Below are 23,704 nucleotides of genomic sequence, written 5' to 3'. Positions count from 1 at the left end.
ATATGAGGAATTTGAGAGGCAGAATGGGGGGTTTAGGGGGTAGGGAAGGAAAAAAATGAAACAAGATGGGATTGGGAGGGAGACAAACCGTAAGAGACTCTTATTCTCACGAAACAAACTGAGGGTTGCCAGGGAGAGGGGGGTAGGGAGAGGGTGTTTGGGTTATGGACATTGGGAAGGGTATGGCGAGTGCTGTGAAGTGTGTAAGCCTGATGATTCACACACCCGCACCCCTGGGGCTAATAATACATTATATGTTAATAAAAATAATTAATTAAAATTTTTTAAAAACCCTCCCTTTTGGCTCCTTCTTTCCTAAACTCCTCTAAGTTTTAGGCTCCTCATACCTCCTCTTCTTCTCGCAGGACTAATGGATGGGCATTACTACCTTGTCCAAGAAACTGCATGGTCTCCTAACTGCTGGGGTGAGAAATCTCAGAAAAAAAAAAGGGAGGAAATTTCCTCTTCGACTCTGGCTCCAGCAATTAAATGCTGATTCCACATCCCCAAGTTAGTTCTGATAAAGCTGAGAAAATCTGCACAAGTGTCCATCTCCATCTCCTGTCATGAGAGGAGACGTGTGAAAATGTGACGTTTGTCTTGTGATTATAAAACTATTCTCGAAAGTGCTATTTGTACAAAGTAGCCTTTAAAGATACAGAGCCTGAAAAAAGTATTGATTTAACCTGTGGATTATGACCTTTAATGCCTAAAAGCATGCAATTTTTACCATCTTAATTGATGATTTGTTGCCCTGGGAATAATACTTACATTGACATCTCTGTGTGCTGAAAAGTATAAACGCTTTGTTAGGTGAGAGAGTTCGGAATTTCTACCTCTGCCTTTATGCATAAAGTTTTTATTTTATTTTTATTTTTTTTAAAGATTTTATTTATCCATTTGACAGACAGAGATCACAAGTAGGCAGAGAGGCAGGAAGAGACAGAGTGAGGAAAGCGGGCTCCCTGTTGAGCAGAGAGCTTGATGTGGGGCTGGATCCCAGGACCCTGGGATCATGACCTGAGCCCAAGGCAGAGGCTTTAACCCACTAAGCCACCCAGGCGCCCCTATGTATAAAGTTTTTAATGTCATGATCTTACTGCCCTGCTTATTCAAACCAAGAATTGAGAATCTGCCTCATTCAAAGGTCTGTATTAATTTACAGTTGCAAAAATTTATTCTTTTTTGCACTGTGTTTTGGTGGTTGCCCAAGGGATTTTTATATACATCTTCTACTTCTCCTGACCTACATAGAAGTAATATTCTATCACTTTGATACCTAGAAACCTTGCAACTATGAAAGTCCCATAACACTCTCTACATTATAATATCTTTAATGCTATAATCATCATATATATTACATTTATCTGTATTTAAAAGTCACTGACCATACTACAATTTTTGCTTTAAGCAGTTGTGTTTTAAAATAAATTAAGAGGAAAAGAGATTCTATTTTTAATGTTCTTCAATCCTCCCTGTAGATCTGAGTTTCTAACTGGCATCCTTTTCCTCCCATACAAAGAACGTACTTTCACATTTCTTGACACACAGGGTCTGCTGTGACACATTCTTTTAGTTTTTCCTTTATCTGAAAATGTCTATTTTTCCTGCACTCTAGAAGGGCATTTTCACTGGGTTTAGAAATCTATGTCGATGTGGCATCTGGGTGGCTCAGTCCATTAAGCGATCGGCTCTTGGATTCAGCTCAGGTCATGGTGTTCTGATTTGGTTGCCTTCATGAGTTTTTTCTTATCTTTGGTTTTTAGCAGTTTGGCTACGATGTACCCAGGTGTGGTTTCTTTGTATTTACCTTTTCTTTTCTTTTCTTTTCTTTTCTTTTCTTTTCTTTTCTTTTCTTTTCTTTTCTTTTCTTTCTTTCTTTTTTTTTTTTTTTTTTTTAAGATTTTATTCATTTGTTTGAAAGGGAAAGAGTGAGAGAGAGCATGAGCAGGGGGAGGGGGAGAAGCAGACTCTGCTGAGTAAGGAGCCCAACATGGGGCTCGATCCCAGGACCCTGGGATCATGACCTGAGCCGAGGGCAGACGCTTAACCTACTGAGCCCCCCAAACACCGCTGGATTGATTCTTGAAGGATCTGCTGAGCTTCACAGATTCATTTTCCTTTGGCCAAATTTGTGAAGTTTAGGGCTTTATTTCTTCAAATCTCTTTCCTGCCCCGTTCTCACTCTTCTCCTGTGATTCCAAATATGTAGAAGTTGGAGCTTTTTTTTTTTTTTTAAAGATTTATTTATTTGACAGAGATCACAAGTAGGCAGAGAGGCAGGCAGGGAGAGAGGAGGAAGCAGGCTCCTCACTGAGCAGAGAGCCCGATGCGGGACTCGATCCCAGAACCCTGAGATCATGACCTGAGCCGAAGGCAGAGGCTTTAACCCGCTGAGCCACCCAGGCGCCCCAAAAGTTGGAGCTTTTGACATTATCCCATGGATCCTCAAATCTCATTTTATTTCCCCAATCTTTCTTGTTTTTCAGATCAAAGACTTTCTATTGCTCCAACTGAAACTTTGTATCTTCTGTCATTCCCCATTTTGCTGTGAATTGCATCCAGTGACAAAATTTCATATATTATATTTCCTTTTTTAGTAATTTCCATTTGGTAAGTTCTGAATGGTTTCTATTTTTTTTTTTTGCTGAAATTTCCTATCTTTTCACTTTTATGAGCATATTTTCCTTTACATCCTTTATGATTCTTTCTTTCTTTCAAATGGTTCTTTCTTTATTATTTATTTATTTATTTTTAAATTATTTTATTTAATTTTTTATTTTTTAATCTCCATGGTAAGGATTTTTATTTTTATTTATTTTTTTATTTTATTTTTTTTTAAGATTTTTTTATTTATTCATTTGACAGACAGAGATCACAAGTAGGCTGAGAGGCAGGCAGAGAGAGAGAGGGGAAACAGGCTCCCTGCCTAGCAGAGAGCCTGATGCGGGACTCGATCCCAGGACCCCGAGATCATGACCTGAGCCCAAGGCAGAGACTTTAACCCACTGAGACACCCAGGTGCCCCTATTTTTTAAATTATTAACAGATAATGTATTATTTGTTTCAGGGATATGGGTGATTCATCAGTCTTACACAATTCATAGCACTTGTCATAGCACATAGCCTCCCCAAAGTCCGTTGCCCAGCCATGCGCTCCCTCCCATATCCCTCCACTCCAGCAACCCTCAGTCTGTTTCCTGAGACCAAGAGTCTCTTATACTTTGTCTCCCTCCCTGGTTTCATCTTGTTTCATTTTTTTCCTCTCTTCCCCTATGATTCTTTGCCTTGTTTCGCAAATTTCTCATTCTAGTGAGATCATATGATAATTGTCTTTCTCTGATTGACTTATTTCGCTCAGCATAATACCCTCTAGTTCCATCACATCATTGCAGATAGCAAGATTTCATTTTTTTGATGGCTGAGTAATATTCTGTGGTGTATATATATACCACATCTTCTTTATCCATTCATCTGTTGATGGACATCTAGGCTCTTTAAATAGTTTGGCTACTGTGGACATTGCTGCTATAAACATTGGAATGCACACTCCCCTTCGGATCACTACATTTGTATCTTTAGGGTAAATACCCAGTAGTGCAATTTCTGGGTCACAGGGTAGCTCTATTTTCAACGTTTTGAGGAACCTCCATGCTGTTTTCCAGAGTGTCTGCACCAGCTTGCATTCCCACCAACAGTGTGGGAGGGTTCCCCTTTCTCCACATCCTCGCCAGCATCTGTCATTTCCTGACTTATTCATTTTAGCTATTCTGACTGGTGTGAGGTGGTATCTCATTATGGTTTTGATTTGTATTTCCATGATGTGAGTAATGTAGAGCACTTTTTCACTTGTCTGTTGGCCATCTGGATGTCTTCTTCGCCGAAATGCCCACCCATGAAATGTTTCTTTTTTCTTAAAAAAAGATTTTATTGTTTTAAGTCAACTCTACCCCCAACAAGGGGCTTGAACTTGCCATCCCAAGATCAATCACTTGCTCCACCAAGTGAGCCAGCTGGGAGCCCTCCTTTACGTCTTTTTCATTCATAGTTCGAGTCACTGCTTTAAAAATCCTTGTCTTCCAGTTTCTACATCTGGGTCATCTAGAGGTCAGTTTCCATTGTCTTTTTCTCTTGAAAATGGGTCCCTGTTGTCTTTCTGGTCAAGGAATTTTGGATGTATATGGCACATCCATTTGTTGCAGACACTCTGGATCGGTATAATCTGAACCGTGTCAATTTTTTGTTGTTGATTTAGCGGGCTCCTAACTTGGCTGGAATCAAATGCGGTCTTCTCCTCCCTCCCCACCCTTGTGCTAAGTGGCAATTCAAATCTCCAATTCAGTTCTTTTAGCCTTAGCTGAGCTGTTTGGAGTCTGACTGTGAATGTGTACATGGTTCAGGAGTCGGCTAGGTATCTGGGCAGTTTCTACACAGAATGGGAAACAACTTCTCCCTCCCCTGTTTTCTGGAATTTCTACACCCACTTTCCAGCAACTATCCTTAGCCTGGATTCTGTCCTCTGGTTGTTCAGGGCAGCTAAACTTTGCACTTTTTAAGAGTTTTTGTTGTCCCGCACAGTATAATGGAGTCTTGCCTTCAGGCTAAAACCTCGAGCTGATACTCACTGGAGGTATTCTTATCTTTCCTGTGTTGATTCCCTTCTAGTATCTGCCAGCTCTGGTCACTCTTCCGTGCCTTTAGGTAGTTGTTTTTTTGTCTTTTGTTTTTTGTGTCCCCCACTCCCCAGAGTTGTTAAGTTGTTATCTGTGGTAGAGTTGCTCAGAAAGGAGCTACTCGGGTATACTGAAGTTGAGATCCTTATTTGTCTCACTTAAATGAACAAGCAAATGGGCCCATCTGAGAGATGGTAGAGCTGAGGCCAGGCTAGGAAATGAGATCACCGATGTGTTTCAAAATGATAAGAGAAAACAATCAATTATGACAAAAAAAAAAAATTGGGTTGGGAACTTTTTTTAAAAGAATCATTTATTTATTAGAGAGAGAGGTGGGGGGGGGAGGATGAGTGGGAGGGACTGAGGGAGAGAAAGACAGAATCTCAAGCAGACTCCACACTGAGCACGGAGCCCAGTGCCGGGCCAGATCTCACGATCCTGAGACCATGAATGGAGAGGAAACTAAGAATCAGATGCCCAAGAGACTGCATTGCCCAGGCACCCCTGGGTTGGGAAATTCCCGAATAGAATCCTCAAATAGACTGTCTCCCACACAAAGCCTCTGTTTTGTACGTTAGGAAATCCGAGATAGTTATTTGTATACAGTTAGTGCTTACTAGGTCTAGCGCTAAGCCCTTTCAATATTCAATTCATTCATTCAATTCAATGCATTATCTTTTTTAATCCTCAGGTAAACTTAACGAGGGTGGATAACTTTCCCTGGGAGATTTTTGCTAAGGAGGGGACTGAGGTTTAGTGAGGGTAAGCCCAAGGTGACAGTCGTGTGCATGACCAACAGTAATAATAGTAATAATAATGGTTCATCTTTCTTGAACGATTGTCATGCTATAGGTAATGTGCTAGGTGCTCTGCAGACATTATCTCATTAATTCTTCCAACGACTCTATGAGGTCAGGGCTGTGATCATCACTTGTCTTACTGGGCATTGAGGACGATGATCATCGTCCAACCTTTTCAGGTGCAGGAATGGGGGCTGGGAAGAGTTTGAGCAAGTTGCTCAAGTTCATATAATTAGGAAGCAGCGCTGGGATTTCAACCCCAGCAGACTGGCTCCAAAGCCAACTCTTTTTAACCTCTACACCCCGACTGCCTTCTTGCAGTGATAAAACTTCTGAAAAGGACCATCACTGTGTAAGTTCCCAGAGAGGCAAGTTCCGTCCCCTTTAGAGAATACCAGACTGGATCAAATGGAAACGTGCAGGCTGGGGCTGCTCTGACCCAGGCACGTGGGCGGTCCCAGCCAATAGCGGTGGGGTCCGAATGAGCTCGAGCACCCATTTCCAACCAGACATCAGGCACCCCAGCCTACGACACAAATGAGGAAACCTGCCCAAGCAGGAATTAACGGCACCCAACTGCAGAGTTTCCCTCATCCTGTTTTTCACTTCATGTTTTGGATGCTGCAGACTGGGTGAGCAGAGATCCTAGGCTTTGGCTCAGGCAGCTGGCCTGCCTCCGAGTCCTGCCATGAACCACTTCCAGAGCATCCTGACGCGGGTCCAGATGCTGCTGTCCGGCCGTCGGCCGAGTCAGGTGCAGGCCCTCCTGGACCACATGCTGGAGAAGGAGCTCCTGTCCCGGGAGTACCACTGTGCCCTGCTCCGCGAGCCTGATGGCGAGGCCCTGGCCAGGAAGATCTCCTTGACCCTGCTGGAGAGAGGAGACCCAGACTTGGCCCTCTTGAGGTGGGCGTGGAGTGGGTGGCAGCTCCCGGTGGCCGAGAGGGACCCTGGCTCCAAGGACCACGGTGGTAAGTCAGCTTCCCCTTCGCCCAAGTAGCAATGATTGGCCGTAGGCAGTGCATGGATGGGTTTTTCCTCCTCTCTGAAAGGAGGGTCCTTATGCTCATCCCTATCCCCAGATGCGAAGGCAGAGCTGGATAGGAGTCAGGGCCTCTGAGGAGCTGGCGGGAGCAGCAAGTGCTCCAAGGACCCGGTCTGTGATCCCGGGTATCCTGGAGCCCACACAGCACCCTTCCCACTCTGCGTAAGAAAAGACCATCCCAGAGGCATGCAAACAAACGGCTGCTTGATTTACACTCTGAGTGGCCTTGCTGTGTCAGGCACTATGCTGGGGACTGGCTGGGGGCTACAGATGCACTCCTGTCTGCCAGGGGCTCACGGTCCAGTGGGGAAGACGGCTTCAGGCACTCGGTGGGGTTGAACACGGAGAAACCAGGTGCCAGAGAGACTACAAGCCAGGAAGCTAGAGGACAGAGGATACTCTGTGGGCACATGTACATGCGTCTGTGGTGTGTGCGCCCGTGTGTGCGTGTGCACATGTGTGTGCGTGTACGCCTGTACATCAGCGAAAGACAGAAATCAAAAGGGTGAGACAGAAGAGAGAGAAGGAGGGAGACAGAGACCGAGAACAGGAACCCATTCAGAGAAAAGAGAGGAAGAGTGTCTTACTTTTAGGGCATTGACGACACTTGACGCATCTTCCATCGGAAAAATGAGCCCTCACCAAGGTGCCCCCACCCACGCCCCGGCCCCACAGACCGTGGAGGTCTTCCTTCCCTGTTGCAGAGGTTCTTGCTCCGTTGCCAACAACGTTCTTCCTAAAGAGGCAGGTCTGCACTGCCTCCTGCTCCACCCAGATCTGGGCTTTCCCAATTTTATGACAGATCGCCGCAGATTCTAGGCATTCACGGTCTCCTTATGGTTTCAGAGTTACCTGAAGTGGGAGAGGATCGCGATGATTCACGTTGATTGCGTATGGGCCGCGTGCCTGGTCCCAACTAAGCACACAGCAGCCTTCAGTTCTAACCGAATGAAGGAAACCCAGATGTGCCCCCCACCCAAGGTGACCCCACCACGGGTCCCCAGGTGGAAGGCGGTGGAAGCTGGATTTGAAGGCAGACAAACTTCATCCCCAACCTGGCTTTGAGGAGTGAAAAGACTTCTGATGGTCTTGATTGGGTTACTGGGGGGTGGAGGGGTGTATGCATTTCTCCCACTCTTCTGCCCAGACGTGGATTTACAAAGGGTTGGTTTTCCTCCTGGTTAAGTTCTCACCCAGATGGTGTCTGTTGGCTTCTTGGACATGTCTCTTACTCTCCCCCTTTCCCACCTGAATGACCTCCCTGATTTCTTCATGGGGTTGCAGGCAGCCTTGTGGTCTTGATGGGGGTGGAGAAGCCACTCTGGGATGGCAAGGGCCGGTGGGGGGGGGAGTCATCTCTGCCCTCCTTCGCTACAAATGGCACGCTCCTTGCTCCTTTATGGGGAGGTTTTCTGACACCTCAACACCCCACCCCCTGTCTGCTGGTTCCTGTTATTTAACTCAGTTTCCTCCCTAGGGATGTCATATTTTTGTTTCTGAGCCCATGTGACTCTAGAAAGGGAACTGGGCTCAGTGACGTGGTCTACAGCGGGGTGGGAGACAGAGAAGAGCAAGGCGCCCCCTCTCCCTACCCTTTCTTCCTGTCCTCCAGCTCAGCCCCCCAACCTGACAGGGCTACAAGGTGTGCCGCTGTGATAGAGGACAGAGGGAGCAGCCTTCTTAGGGGAAGAGGGAGAAGGGGAAGGGCATTGTGTGCTTTGTAAAGAAAGGGCCCTGACTCTGGTTTCAACGGGGGTTCAGAAGAGGAAATCACCCTGTGAAGGTTTTGTAACTCTCTCCACAGCCCTTAGTGATCTTCACTCTCCACTGCTCTAAACCCTGCACTGGCTCCCCATCGCTGAGAGAAGAAGCCAAATCCAGACAGTGGCCCACAAGGCTCATCACAGACGGACTCTCCGTCTCTCATACCCTACTTCTGCTCATCTCCTCCAGCCACACTAGCAACCCCACTATCCCTGGGACAGGCCTGGCACGCTCTCTACCACAGGACCTTGGCATGTGCTCTTCCTACTACCTGGAACATTCTTCTCCAGATAGCCTCTTGGCCTTCCTGCTTAGCTCTTTGCTCAGATTTCAACTTCTCAGCAAGGCCTACCCCGAGCATCCCCTTTAGAACTGCAGTCCCCACGTGTGGGGAGGCTCAATCAGTTAAGCATCTGTCTTCAGCTCAGGTCCCAGGGTCCCGGGATCGAGTCCTGTGTTGGGCTCCTTGCTCAGTGGGGACCCTGCTTCTCCCTCTGCCTGTCACTTCCCCTGCTTGTGTTCTCTCTCTCTCTGACAAGTAAATAAATAAAATCTTAAAAACATAAAAAAAAAATTTCAGGTCCCCATCCACACTCTGAGCCCACCCCCCTAGACTGACGTTTTCACCTTCTATATACTTTACTTTTGTATTATGTTTGTCATTTCTTGTCTGCTCTCCCACTAGGAAATAAGCTTCACGTGGGCAGGGATCTGTATTTTGATCATATCGTATCCCAAATGCCTAGCACGGTGCCTGGCTCTGGGTAGGTGTGTGATGTCGATTGTTGAATGTTGGATGGTTACAGGGATGGAGGGAGGGAGGGAGGGATGACTGGGTGAGTGGATGACTCAGGTACCACCATTATTTTCACTTCACAGAATGGCAAACTGAGGCACAGAGAGGTTAAGAGATGGCCTGCGAAGGGGACTATTGGGTGTCCCAAGGCCAGAGCTACTGCTGCACTTTCTGCTTGGCTGCTTCTCCTAAACAACCCAAGGGATACCGTAAATCTACCCAAAACAGGTTAACCATCTTCAAACTGAAACTAGGCCTGAAACTTCAAACTGATTCAGAAGTCACCTTTGACTACCGTGGTACCTTGGTGTGGTTGTGCAGAAAGCCTATGTCTGGGGCTGCGACCCTGGAAGTCCGACTCTGCTACCTGAGGCATCATGGGCGCATCTAACCCCAGGCAAGCTCGGGGGTTGGGGGGAGGCCTAAGAGTCCAGATCTTTGTCCTGACACAACCCAGCAGCTTCCCTGGGGAATCAGAGCAAACATCCGGGGCACTCTTTGGTGACAGTGGGGAGCAGTGCATGTCAGGCGGTCTGGGGACAGAAAAGAGGCAGCGAGGTTGGCAGTGATGGAGAAGGACCAGGCTGGACACTGAAGAGCTCTGGGTGAGAGGCCACACTCTGCTTCTTACAAACCATGTGACCTCGGCCCTGTGACGGACCACTCTGACCCTCTGTTTCTTCATCTTGAGCATAGGTGTGGTGATATAAAGCCCTCAGGGCTAGAGTGAGGGTTAAATTAAGTGAGGTGGTAGCTGGAAACTATCTAAGGCAGTGCTTGGCCTTGGATAGCTAACTCTAGAGAGGTCACAGCAGGGAGAATTGGACAAGGAAGAAGAAACCAGGGGTTTGAGGTGCAGAGAAAACAATTGTGTCTACAGTCTCACTGGGGGGTCACACAGAATATCTAGACAACTACTCCATGCAAAACACAATGCTGAGGGCTTGGGTGCTGTGTATATCTGAGAAGCGCATCAATGTACCCCCACCATTGGGCTGGTACATGGTCTCTACCCTCAGACTGCCTGACTGCCGGTCATAGCTCCCTAACTCCAAGGACTGTGGCTATGAGCTCTTTCTGGAACATCTCTGGGCCTCAGTTTTCCACATCTGTAAAATGGCGGCGATAAAGGTACCCAGTGACCATTATCTAATGTAGGGTGTTTGCATTTCCAGCAAGGAGAGAATGGATTCTGACTCATCGATGTCAGGGCTGGTGTTTGGGCAGCTACGGCCCCAAGGTGACAGCCGGCTCGGGTTTGCTAATGGAGAGTTTGCCCAGTGGTGCCTTTGGGCATGGGTTCTCAGAAGCCGTAGGAATCTCCCCACCTCCCAGTCCCTGGGATGTTTTATTTTATTGTTTGCTTTGGCTCTCTCTCGTTATTTGGCCACTTTAGGTTCTCGTGATGCATTAGATTTGGCCAGAAGGACTCGGTTGTGGGAACCATAGAACAAAGTCTCCCTCTAGGATGTTGCCTGATTTATTGGAAAGGAAGGGACGTGCCTCACGCTGCCAAACGTTTCCTCTGGCTTCCTTCCTCATTTGGCACTTAGCCCCGGAGCCTGGAACTCAGACAGGAGAGGCTCTGTGCCCTCCCACCTGCCTCTTTCTCTTCCCAAGACCTGTTCCTGCTCCAATCTGGGGGGGAGCCTACTCTGCCTCCTGGAAGGAGACATGCTGGAGGGAACGACTGTCGTCCATTCACCTTGGACGGCTTCCCCGCCAGCCAGACCCTCTTCATCGTCACCCCCAGGAGCCGCAGAAGGAAAAGCACTTGCACCCGGAAGTTGGCACTTCCCCATGGGTTTTCCCAGGCTGAGCAGTATCCTGTTCCATTCTCTGCTTGGCTCCAAGCCGGGCACCTGACCCAACCAGAGCCGGTTTCTGTTCTCTGTTGTCATTACCTTAAGCACCTTAAGCAGCTTACCGGTGTCCTTCCTTGGGATCCATTCCTCTCTCTAGGCACCTGCCCAGCCACTTACCTGCCTGCCCTCAAACTTACCTGATCTACTTATCCACCTACCAATATCTACTTATCAACCCATCATCTTTTTTTTTAAAGATTTTATTTATTTATTTGACAGACAGAGATCACAAGTAGGCAGAGAGGCAGGCAGGGAGAGAGGAGGAAGCAGGCTCTCTGAGGAGCAGAGAGCCCGATGTGGGGCTCGATCCCAGGATCCTGGGATCACGACCTGAGCCGAAGGCAGAGGCTTTAACCCACTGAAGCACCCAGGCACCCCTCAACCCATCATCTTGTATGTTTTCCACTTACACACATTTACCAATCAATCTATCTAACCAATTATAGTTTTACGTATCAATTTATCTACCTGCCTCCCTGCCAACTCATTTGCTCCTGTCTTCACTGACTTCTAGGTCTGCGTTCTCACGCACCTTCCTATGGGCCTCATTTGGATACATACCAGTTTTATTGTATCTAGTCACCTACATCTCTACTCACCTCATTCCCTTCCTTCCTTACACTTCTTCCCTCCTCCTTAATCATTGTCTTAGCCCCCACTAGGGATCATGGTGGTCACCCAAAAGCATCAGAAAAGGTAGTTACAACCTAGGGAAGAGGGCACCCTTCACCATTGGGAACCTGAGCCTGCCTTGATCGTGCTAATCCAAACTTGGGTTCTTTCATTCAAAAAATCTTGGAGTAGTGTGACTTTTAAAGAAGAAAAGAAATCACTGGGTCCCAGACAGTAGCAACCTCATGATCTAATCCGAGGCAGCACAGTCTCTACTTCTGAAATGGGAAGTTCACCCATGCATTGCCAAGTACAAGGCAACAAGTTTTCTAAAAATGAGTAAAGCCCAAGATTGATGTTATGTGGAAGGGTGCTGAAAGCAAGAACTCAGGCCTTGAAGGATGGCTAAAATAGAGCCCGACGGGGAGAAGGCAGGAGCTCAGCCTTGCACGAGCAGAGGTACCCACCTAGGGTGAGCTGGTCTATCTGGGGACACCGCAGCCGGGGATGACAAGCATACTCAGAAGAGAAGTTTCCCCCATGTCCTTCCCTTGGGACTTCACAGAGGACCCCGCCTGGCAACTTGCTCAATGCTTCTCCTGGTAACCAGTGGTTTGTCCTGCTGGATCCTGACCGCAGGCAAAGAAATTCACATGCTCAGGGCAAGGTTGGCTTGAGGAGCCACCGAGAGGGCTCCCTAATCAGGAGGGAATTGATTGTATTCAAAGCAGCCCCCGGCTGGCTTGGGAGAATTTCGAAGAGGACCACCAACAGGAGGAAGGATGTTTTCATAGAGGCAAATCCGGGGCTCAGCTCAGCCCCTCTGCCCTGCTCCTTGCCCTGCCCATGCAGGAGGCTTGGCATTCTAGTTCTGCTATAATGCTAGCCTGCCCAGTCTTCATCTCTTTGTTTCCGCTGCCCCTGCTAAAATTCAGACCTCATCAGCTCCTGGCTGGGCACCCCAATGGCTCCTCCTCGGTGTCTCTATGGGGTGGGGGGGCCCTCCTTGTACTAATCCACAGCTTCTGGCATCTGCCAAACACGCAGCCTTGTACATGTCAGCACCCAGCTCAGAGACCTGTTTGAAACATGCATGGTCAGGTTTGGTTCTTGAGTTTGGGTCTGGGGGCAGCAGTGGGGTGGGGGTCAGTGAGGATGTGGAAAGACCAGGTGGCAAAGATGAGGTCAGACCTAGTGAGAGATGATGGCACCCAGACAGGTGCACCCCGGTCTGAGTCATTCTCATTGCCAACTCTGCCCTGCCATGAACCCGGTTCAGAACTACCTCGGTCGTGGCCTTCAGAACTGGCTGCCTCTGAGGACAGCAAGGGCCTCTCATAAGGGGCCTTGAGACAAGTGAGCGGGCAGGTGCCTCTCCCTTGGCACCAGGTCATGGGAAGATGAGATTTCTTGAGATTTCTAATATTTGTCCTGTCTTGTTGTATTAGCCTCACAAGGCAAGACTGTGTTTCAAATTGACTATCAGCATTTCCCATGTGTCTGCCTACTTCCTCCCTGGGCCTTCTAAAAGCAGGGACTGTTTCAAAATAACCACGTTACAAAGATAGGCATCATTATCTTTATTTCGTAGGTGGGGAAACCGAGGCCCACACAAGGGAAGTGAGGGGTCCAAGGTCATGCACCTGCTAGTAACAGCAGGGGCTTGATGCCAGCTTCTCAGACTCCCAACCCAGTGCTCTTTCAGTAAAAATGAAGGAAGGAGGACCTCGTCATTGCTTCCCAAACTTCATTCATTCCAGGTCAGCTTACAACTTCCGTACTATTATTTACTCAACAGGTGTTTTTTCAAAACACTCACATTTTTTTTTTAAATTCAACTTTATTTTCCAAGGAAGTTTATGCCCACCATAAGTGAAAGGTATGCCACCCACTGAAGTGCACTGTGAAACAGGAAGGCGGGGCAGTGTTTACACAAGACAAGTCAAATGCTGTTGTCTGGCTGAAGGCTTGTAACTAGGGACAGGCTTTCTGGGAAACAGGGATGTACCCTGCATTCCAAGAGGTGTTAAAGACTTATTAGCTTGACAAACACTTTCCCCCAGATGCCATCAGGAGCATGGGTAGAGACCTGCAGAGGCACTAACTTTCCCCGTGGGTCACCCCAAACCATCTGGCTGTAAGTAGACCGCATCTGGGATAACATTGTTTTATGTGGCATTCACATTCTGGCCCAATATCTTGGAATAAAAATCACAAGTGGACCATACGTGATCACCGGGGCAATTCTGGGCAGTTTGGTGTGGGAGGAAAATGGAATCTTGGAAACCTGCTGGACCCCAGCTGGGGGGCCCAGCTTGTTTTGAGGTATCTGGGGGGCTCTGATCCCGGCCCCCGTAATTGGCAGTTGGTACCAGTGAGGCTCCACTGGGGTCACCATGATTTCAGAATGTCATTTTGTCAAAGATCCCTGTAGAAAATACAACTCTCAGTCTTCTGTGGTTACCCTGTTTGGTCCACAACAAGGAACTGAAATTACCATAAGAGGTGTGGGGAGGGTTTAAGGGAGTGTGAGCAAATTAGAGAGTTTTAGACAGAGAAATGCAACAGCTTGATGCCACTTCACAGAGGGTGGAGTTTTCTGTTGGTCCCTTGCTTCCTTTGAATGCTGGCTTAGTCTTGGTGGGCTCCAGACTTGTATAGGTGGATAAGTTGGAGATGAAGCTGTCTGATCCTGAGCTAGGCATTCAGGGGCATCGTTGGACAGGCTGAGGGCCTCGGGGGGAGCTGCCAGACTCCCGAAGCCACTGCCCCACAGGGTCTCCCACACCATGCGTTGCTTGGTTCCACGCCCTGCGGGGTCCTACCTGCCAGAGCCCCAAGGTAAAAGGGGGGGTGAAGGAAGTCCGGGTCTGAGAAGGCTTCTTGATTTAGGGTAAGGTCTCCGCTGGCCCCACCATCTCTGAACTGGGGGGTGGGGGCAGAGAGAGGCGTCCTTGTCCTATCGGGGCTGTTGGGAAAAGTGAGGTGGTTGATTATTTCCTTCCACTTGAGGGACATTCAGATTGGCCCAGGTGCCTGGCACGTGAGAGCACTTTATCAGCGCTGAAGGTTCTAGAGGACCAACTTGCAGGAGGTGTGTCGTTCGCGCTCAGCTCAGCCAACCACAGGTCCTCTCTCTACCAGGTAAACACAGAGGGGTGTCCTTGAAGGACAGGATCCCTGCCAGCCCTCACCCCATTCCCCGGGAGAAGCAGGAAAATCAAAGCTGGAGTCCTGGGTGCAGCTGCTGAGCCCCAGCCGGCTGGACAGATGCTCGCCTCTCCCCAGTTTCTGAATTCTGTTTGGGGGGAGAAGTGGGGGCAAGGAGACGGATGGCCCCGGCTCTGAAGTCAGCGCGGTGGGTTTGAATCCTAGCTGCTGGCTGGCTGGGTGAGATGTGATGCAGAATATGTCCCCAACTGTCTTTGAGGCTCTCTTCCTGGGCTGTTAAAAACTCTATGACAGGGTAATGTGAGGAACCAAAGTCCAGCACACTGCTGGGCACATTGCAGGAACCAAATATCATCACAGAAACCCAGCATTGCTGGTGTCGCTGTGTTGTGCATTTTGGAGGGATGAGACTCCTGTCCTCAGACACCGGCGAGATGTCTTCCTCTGGACCCACGCTTTGATGGCATGTCTGCCAGCTCTGCTGGATAGAGCTTGTGAGGAGTTTTGACGGGGAAGGAGAGGTCAGGAGTGACCTCGACCCACCCCTTCAATTCCAGACAGGAACTCCAAGCCTGGGAAGGGAAGTGCCCTCCCCACAGTCTCTTGGTGGGTGGCGCTGGGGTTCAGGACCTCTGGAAGAGGAAAAGGCAGGAGGAATGTAGTCCCAGGGATGTGGTGATGGGGAGGCTGGCTTGCCAAGGCTGAATTTCCAGCCCACAAAGGTCCCGGAGGCATTTTCTCTTGCCTCTGGAGGGCATTTGGCTGCCCGGGAGGGCATGGCTCATTGAGCAAGTCTCTGGGTCCGCGTTGCCTGTAAGGGTGGTTTGCCACCTTCATAGCTGGGCTGAGCTAGAGAGAGACATGGAGGCTACCCCAAAGCCAGCGTGAGCAGCCCACAAGTCAGTGCTTGCAAATGGCATGCCCCCGGGCATGCTGGCTCCCCAGAAGCAGGGGACTGGCCATTTCCAGGAGCTGATGGACGCTCCGGGAGTGCCCATGAATGTTGGGATGTGAGCTGGGTGCTTGGGAGAAAGCACGTGGTGGGTGCAGCAAGCCTGCTTACTCCCCAGCTTGGCCCAAATCCCGGCGCTGAGAGAAAGTGAAAGAGAAAAAAGGACGCCTGTAGGGGGGTGAGGTGGGGTGGCTGGCCAACAGACCCGCCCTAGTCTCGAGGCAGCCCCAGAGCGGGCAGGAAGGAGAGGCCACTGGGAGCACGCGGGACTCCGGGGAGCGGCGGTAGGTGACCAGGGCTCCCCACCCTGCACCCCAGAAAGTCGGCTGGGCAATCGAGCTCAGAGGCTGGCAGCTGCTTTCTTGAGGTCACACAGGAAAGCTGGGAGGAAGGGAAAGGGCGTGTGCGGAGTGCAGACCCGGGAAAGTCCGCATTTGCAGCATCCCTAGCCTGGAACACAGGGACCAGGCGGCACAGAGTCGGACCACGGCGCCAGGTCTCGTGGCCCAGAGTGCGGGGCGAGGGGAGGCCGGCGGGAGGCAGAGGGCTGCTGGCACTTCAGGGGCGCGGGAGGAGCGTGCGGAGCGGAGCGCAGCGCAGCGCGGGAACCAAACCCAGGACTCACACACCCTCTGCGCCTCCTAGAGTCTGGAGAGCCGCTGTGGGGTGCGCCTTAGAGAGGAACACACAGGTAGCACCGCTCTGACCCCTTGGGTGGGGGGTGCCTTGCAGAAATGCTTATGGGGGGGCCGACATTTAGTGGGCGCCCTGGGGAAATCCTCACATCTTTCCCCCTGGGAGGCTAACCTGAAAAAGAACAAAGACCTTGATTTGGGTTCTCAGAACTGCAATTCAAGGAGCGCAGGAAAGCATCTTGCTCGTGTGGGGAAAGCCGGGGATTTTTATGAGAAAGAAGGAGGGGGTGATGACATGATTTAGGTGAAGAAGAGCAGAGAAGAAAAGGCCTGCTAATGTGCTGACTGGTTGAGCCCCTTATGTTGATTATCTTATTGTTTTGTTGGTGCTATTGAATGAAACTGACCCTTGGAGGTATGGACTCTCCTGTCTCCTGAGCAGTTGCCTGTAAAACAATTGTAAAAGCAATTGCCAGTTCAAGAATTCATTAGTTAGAAAGGAAAATGGAACTTTAAAACGGAGTCTCTTATGGGTTTTTTTAATTTTATACAATTCCAAGCCTCTCTTCGATCATCTGGGGTGGGGGTGGGGCGCAGCTTTCTGGGATGGCTTTTACAGGGCTGACATCTCCACCTCCCTTTGGGGTCCCGAGCCCCGTGTTCCAAGGAGAGAAACCAAGGAACCCCAGAAACAGGTGGTGGGGGAGGTCTCTGGGGACGCAGAATGCCAGAATTGGAACTGCCATGCCTAGCTCCGCCTTAAAGCCCCCAGCTCTCTTCTGAGTCCCACGTCCTCCCCCCATCCAAGGTGTCACAGAGCAGGAGATAGACGCCCAGCTGTCCCCAGCGTCCCACTTACAATTGCAGCCAGGCGTTCCTAACTTTGGCAAGGCGCCCTCCATCCATGAAACCCCGCTCCACACCAACCCAGAAAAGAAACACTCCCAGCCAATCAGAAGGTTAAGGAAATTGGTGCTTCTTTGCTTTAGGGCCTGGTGGAGCTGAGACGGGGAGGGAGAGAGACCTCAGAAAATCATCACCTTCCAAACCCCAGGCTGCCTTAGGTAAGGACCTGGTCTCCAAAATCCCAGGATGTACAATGGAAAGATCCTCGGAGAGAACAGATGCGGGGGTCCCAGGCTTCCGGCACAAGGGAGTCGCCTGTTTGGCACGAGGGCTCCTGGTCCCGCCCCTGGGCCCTGCCTGGGCTAAACCATTTATCTGGTGATTCCTATGCCAGAGGCCCAGAGGTTATAAACATGCAGTGAAAGGCATTGATGTGGTCCAAACCCTGTTCTCTCACCATGTTACAAAACCTCCAGGGACTTCCCCAGGAGATTTGGTAACCAAGGTCACATAGTCAAGCTGTTGGTAGGGTCAAGATTTGAGTCCAAGTCTGTGGGAGCCCAGTCCAGGGCTTGGACAGAGGCGTGAGCCCCATATGCAGGGCAGGTCCTGTGTAGGCAGAGTCATCCAGATGCAGTCTCCTGTCTGATGGCCGGGACCTGGTCCTACCTCTTGAGACCTCAGCCCCCGGTCCCTTGTGAAGAGTAGTCAGGAAATTAGCAAAGGGACTCAACAGCATGGCCCGGGGTCAATCCCAGGCAATCAGAGAAGTGGCTTGAGGAAGAGAGGGAAGCTTCTGGACTTGGCTTTCAGACTCGCCATCAGTTACCCCGGATAAATGACTTCCGTCTCCGAGGTACATCTATAAGATGGCTAGTCTGGAAGCCCTTGGGCAAAGTCACCAAAAATACACCTGTGACAGGAATAAGCATTATAGCTCCTGGAGGGATTGTACGGAAAGATCTGGGGGAGGGGGGGAGTTGTGCCCGGAAGGGAGGCTTCTAGACTTTGACACGTATCTGATGGGTGGTCCCCAGACAGTTCTCAAAGAGGTGTTAATTGACCCCAAGTCTCCTGGGGAGGAATAGATCCCTTGCTTTTCTGATTCTTTCTCTAGCCGCCTTCCCCATTTTTGTGGGGAGACATCTGGGGTGGGGGTGGGGCGCAGCTTTCTGGGATGGCTTTTACAGGGCTGACATCTCCACCTCCCTTTGGGGTCCCGAGCCCCGTGTTCCAAGGAGAGAAACCAAGGAACCCCAGAAACAGGTGGTGGGGGGAGGTCTCTGGGGACGCAGAATGCCAGAATTGGAACTGCCATGCCTAGCATGGCACTCACACTGGCTGGTGCTACTTTTTAACAGAGTGGTAAGGCAGCTGACCTTATTGTGACAACATTGTTTTGTTTTTAGTGGCAAGTGATGCTGGGTTTTTTCCCCCACCATGGGAGGGAGAGATAGAAAGTTTCCTTTTTTTTTTTTTTTTATAATGATAATATGAAATTTACCAACAAACCCATTTTAAGTATACAACTGAGCTGTGATAAGTACGTTCCTACTGCTCTACAACCACCATCCCTCTCCAGAACCTTTTCATCGCCCCAAACTGAAACTTGGTCCCCAGGACCCGCGAACTCCCCATTCCGGCTCCCTCGCCCTGCCACCACTTTTCGCTGTTCTGTCTCTGGAGTTGACCACTCGAGGTGCCTTGTGTAAGTGGAATTCTATAGAATTTGTCTTTTTGTGACTGGCTTCTTTCATTGAGTGTGATGTTTCTGAGGCTTCTCCTTGTTGTAGCAGGAGTTGCCATGTCCTTCCTTTATATGGCTCAGGAATATTCCAATACACAGGATTCTAGTGTACAGAATGGTGTTTCTTTTTTTTTTTTTTTAAGATTTTATTTATTTATTTGACAGAGAGAGATCACAAGTAGACAGAGAGGCAGACAGAGAGAGAGAGGGGGAAGCAGGCGTCCCACCGAGCGGAGAGCCCGATGCGGAGCTTGATCCCAGGACTCTGAGATCATGACCCGAGCCGAAGGCAGAGGCTTTAACCCACTGAGTCACCCAGGCGCCCCCAGAATGGTGTTTCTGCATTCATCTGTTGATGGACACTTGAGTTATTTACGCCCATTGTCTGTTACAAAGAGTGTGCTTCGAACATCTGTGTACCGGTGTGTGTTTGATCGCCTGCTTTCAATTCTGGTGGGTCTTCTTTTAACATAAATACATTTGTTTCTTTAAATAGTTAAGTCAAGGACAATATAAATTATGGCAAATTATGGAATAGGTGGTAGGCAGATCTGACCCAAAAGTTGTAAAGGGGACAGATGAACACCTGAAGTTTGAGGGACCTGACTGGGGGAAAGACCCCGTAGCAGCTGTAACCACCCAGGGTGTGAGGCTGGTGACAGCTCCATCAAGGGCACAGTGGTAGACAGGGACTCTTGGAAGGAGGAGAAGGAGAAATGAGGAAGATGTGAAGTCTGGTTCTAGGATTTTCAGCTGGGGAGAAGTGGAAAGGTGGCAGACATGGAGAGTCTGGAAGGGTCACTTGGGAGAAAGAGAATTGCAGACCTCCCAGGGCTCAAGAAAAGTCACCCCAGCAGGGGCGCGGTGTATTCTTGGCAAGAGGAAAGTCAGGCTGCCTTGAAAATAAAACCCATTTTAATTCCGTACAAGGCAGGTGTGTGTGCAAGGGGGCACAAGAGGGTGCTCGTTTAAAAATACAGAATCTCTGGGAGTCGGGCCAGGGTGCCGTGTGCTTAGCACCCTTTCCAGGCAGTTTTGATTCACAGCCAAACCTGCCAATGGCTCGTCTCTGTCGCTGGATGCTGGCAGGCCCGGCTGGCCCATGGTTTGTGACTCAGAGCCTCTAACCACCCCCCTTGCAGAGGGCCTGGCTTGGCCGCAGGTTGCTCATTCCCCTCCCCATCCCAATTCCTGGCTCAGGTTGTCTTCCGGGAGCAGGGCTTGGGGGAAGCCCATTGGACTCCTTTCCAGGTCACTGACTGCAGCTTGGAATGCTGGGGCATGCAGAGGGAAGGCTGCCTGGAGGTGGGAGGGGCCGGGACGGCTGGGAGGGGGCCGGCGCTCTGGACAAGCACCCACCAGGCCTCCTCCCCCAGTTGTAGCTCTGACTGCTGGGCTCCTGCCTTCTCATCCTGTGTCCCCCACCTTGAACCCCTCACTCCCGGTCACTGGCTGTCTGGGCACATGCTCCAGCTGAGGTGCTATCACACAAATCCCAAAGGTTTTCCAAGTCTCAACGAGGTGCATGTCCTCAGTGGGGGTCCAGACTAGATAGATGGCTTGTCCCAGCTCTCAGAGGTGGAGGGTGAGGGGGTTTGTGGGGTTCTGTATGATCACCAGGACCCCTGGTGGAAAAACAGAATGAGCTTGCCTCCAGTGAGGTTCCTAGGAAGCAGACTGGACCCAGAAATGAAGATTTGCACATGGGAGGTTGATTGCAGAGGGGAGGTGAGGTGGGGACATGCAGGGAGAAGGAAGAGGCAGGACTGGGGTGCCAGCCATAAGTCTCTACAGGGGCTTCAGCCACACCCCTGCCCGCCCCCACAAAGGGCGCTGGAGCTGGGACAGCTCTCAGGGTTACTACAAATTGAGGCAACAGACCGGACCTTTGCACCCCACAGGTCTCAGTCATCGGACACAGGCTCCCCTTGGAGAAGGGGCGTGACTTGGAGCTATGCCCAGAGTTAGAAGCTGGGAGCCCCCTGCCCTCCAGCAGCTGGTAGATGGGCACCCCGACCTCAGCCCCTTCATGGGTTTCATCAATGTTGTAGCAGATGCTACGTGTAACACATCACGCCAGTGAAAACTGTCAGGTCAGAGTAGCAGGAGGCCAAGGTCTAAACGCTCCTCCCGGGTTGCTTTTTAACCATACTCTGAAGCCCTCTTTCGGTAGGGGAGGTTGCGGGCCCTCCATCCCCTTTAGGCAGTGCCTCATGCTCTGAGATTTGCCTTCTGATGTGTTCGAGGTGCTTCCTTGTGTTTGCGTGTGCTCTTGGAACCTCTCTACTGCATTTTCAGGCGTCTGGATGTCCCCCTGCATGTCTAGCTTGGGGCTCTCGGAGCTCCTTCTGTTTTTGACTGTGTGCTCTGAGCTATGTGGCTGGGCGTGCGTAGGGTCTGTCGCTTCTGACCCTGCCCCCTCCTCCATGGGTCACGCTGGCTATCTTTGACTGCCCCTCCTTCAGCCACGGACACCCAGATGGCATCCACCCGCTGTCACCCCCAAACAATTCAGCGGGTCCTCTGTGGAACTGTGGGAGCATTTCTTTGCAAGATCTATCCCCAGCCTGGAATGGTGAGGTCGTTGGACCTCTGCCTCCTTTGGTATTCAAACAGGCTCCAGGCTGTACACCGGGGTAGTCTGCACACAGAAGCCCACGGTTGCCAACCTTTGGCATCTTCCTAGCTTTCTACTTTTGACCAGCAGTGCACCATCTAGTGGCACCTTGGTTGTTTTTATTTGGAAACTTACATCATCGTAGCACTTTCTGGAAATGTCACTTTAGGCAAGGCAGAGCAACATAATGAGGGAGGCACTCTGCCAACCAGATGAGGTGGGTTTCACAACTGGGAGAGGCTGAGGAACTTACCGTGAGGGCACACGGTTAGTGGGGAACTGGGATTTGAACCCAGAGCACGCAGTCCTAACCACTGTATTATTATCATCACAATTTGTCTCCCTCTTAAAATATCATCTGAGCCTGCTTTGCAAGTTTCTTGGCGGGGACTGTGTTTTAAACCTCTTGAGGGCTCCCTGGAGAATTGAGCCCAGTGGTGTTTGTTTGTTTGTTTGTAGGAGATGCTCAGTAAATCATTGTTTTACAGATCTGGATGAAACCCAGTGCAGTATGTCTTTTATAATTTATCTGGAGGACAAAGATGCAAGGGAAGAGGAACTTTGTTCGACTAGCCCCACAGAGATAATGACTGGGGGTTGGTCAGGGAAGATGAGGTCACCCTGGGCTCCTGGCTTCCTGCCACCATCTGACCCCTGGAAGCAGCTTGTCACGAGGTTGGGGAGAAAGGGGGTATGGGGGGGGCTTGGGGGAATATAGAGGGGGAAGGCTGACAAGCAATGAGGTATCTAGAATCTCAAAATAGCCTCACTGAGTGGGCTCTGCCCCCATTTGGTGAAACTAAGGCTAGAGGGTCCTCAAGGTCAAAGGCAGAGCTGGAACACAATGCCATTGTCTAGACCCACAGTTCCAAAGATCTTCATTCCTTCCTCAGGAGATGAGGTAGAGTCAACACGCAAGGACGTATTTCTTCTCATGCTCTTTTCTCGCCGCGTAGGGCAATGCCAAAGAGTTTGGGGATAGCAAAAGTGCCCCTTTCTCCCTCTCAGGGCCGCCCGAGACCCTCAAGGATACACTCCCTTGTCTGGGAAGAGATCACCTGTTACATTGAGCCTAGCCTCATCGTCCTCCTCTGTAAAATGAGTAGAATGAGGTTATCCATCTAGAGCATTTAGCACAGCTCCCGACACAGCACACTGCCCCCTGCGGGGAGGGACCACTGCGTCAGCAGGCACCAGCAGTCGTCAGGTTACTTAAGTAAGAGGTAGAACAGTTTGCTAATACTCGATTTCCCTCAGGGGAGAGAGAAATGAATTTATTCCAGAAAGCATTTTAATGCCGACGGTCTTTCAAAACCTGTGGTGTAGTACAAAGTGGGGACAGAAATGAAGTCCCAAGGGACTTTTGGTGGCCGGAAGATTAGGAACTTTTTCTCAGCTTGGACGTGGAAGGTGGTAGCTCGGGAGGGAAGGGCGGGTTCAAAGAGGACCTTCTAAAAATACTGCTCGTTTACCAAAAAGACACAGACCACTTCTCTGCTGTTCCCCCAGACAACTTCTCAAAAGGAGAAATCATCTTGCCTCCTGTCACCAGGCGAGGACACCTCCCCGGGGTGCCTGGGGACCCAGAGTGGTTGGAAGAACTGTGTTTTTGGGGCCCGGCTGTTGGCTCAGATCCTACCCATCTTCTCTCAGCCTGTTTCTTTATCTGAGCAATGGGAAAATGAATCACAAATGTGTGTGTTAGACTGAGCAGAATCAGATCCTCACATCAGGTCATGCGGGCACCCGTGGATTCTAGTTCTGTATAACTTTTATGGATGGAGAGAGCCTGCCATGCATAGGAGCCTGCTGGGGTCTGGGGTCAGGTGAACTAGACAGACAGGGCTCCTGCCCTTCCAGGACTGTGTGATTTGCCCTGTGCGGTGGCAGCTGAAGGGGACTTGCCCTCTACAATGGGGTGATTTGAGCCAACTCTGTCCCATGTCCCCTCTAGAGTAGCACATGGAGGAAAGAGTCCAGCCAGGGGCCTTTGAGGCAGTTCCTAAACATCTAGAGACACAGGGGACATGGTTGTAGGGACGCTGGGAGGACTCAAGCCAAGATATAAGTCAAGTTAGGCATGAATGGGAGGCACGTGGCTTTGGGAGATCAAGACCAGGAGACTAGACTCCAGAAATGAGCCCCAGGTCTGCAGAGTCCTAACATAATGGGATTCCTTTG

The 23,704-nt window shown here is 50.2% G+C and overlaps 1 protein-coding gene across 8 annotated transcripts in view; it reads left to right on the top strand.

The window, feature by feature from the left end:
• Positions 1 to 6,133: 6,133 nt before the first annotated feature.
• CIITA (class II major histocompatibility complex transactivator) overlaps positions 6,134 to 23,704 on the top strand; it is a 45,327-nt gene continuing 27,756 nt past the window's right edge. The window contains exons 1-2 of one of the 8 annotated variants that reach the window (XM_032836318.1): positions 14,246 to 14,396; positions 17,303 to 17,377. In XM_032836318.1, coding sequence (XP_032692209.1) covers positions 14,345 to 14,396; positions 17,303 to 17,377 — 127 coding nt within the window. In that variant the 5' untranslated portion in view covers positions 14,246 to 14,344. Of the gene's footprint in view, positions 6,445 to 14,245; positions 14,449 to 14,702; positions 14,914 to 17,302; positions 17,378 to 23,704 lie in introns of those variants that run through there. The other 7 variants (XM_032836320.1, XM_032836326.1, XM_032836325.1 and 4 more) reach the window with 7 other exon arrangements.

This window comes from Lontra canadensis, unplaced genomic scaffold (genome assembly GCF_010015895.1).
Source record: "Lontra canadensis isolate GAN:19392208 unplaced genomic scaffold, GSC_riverotter_1.0 scaffold91, whole genome shotgun sequence".
NCBI classification, from domain to species: domain Eukaryota; kingdom Metazoa; phylum Chordata; class Mammalia; order Carnivora; family Mustelidae; genus Lontra; species Lontra canadensis.
This window is presented reverse-complemented; position numbering and strand designations above follow the sequence as displayed.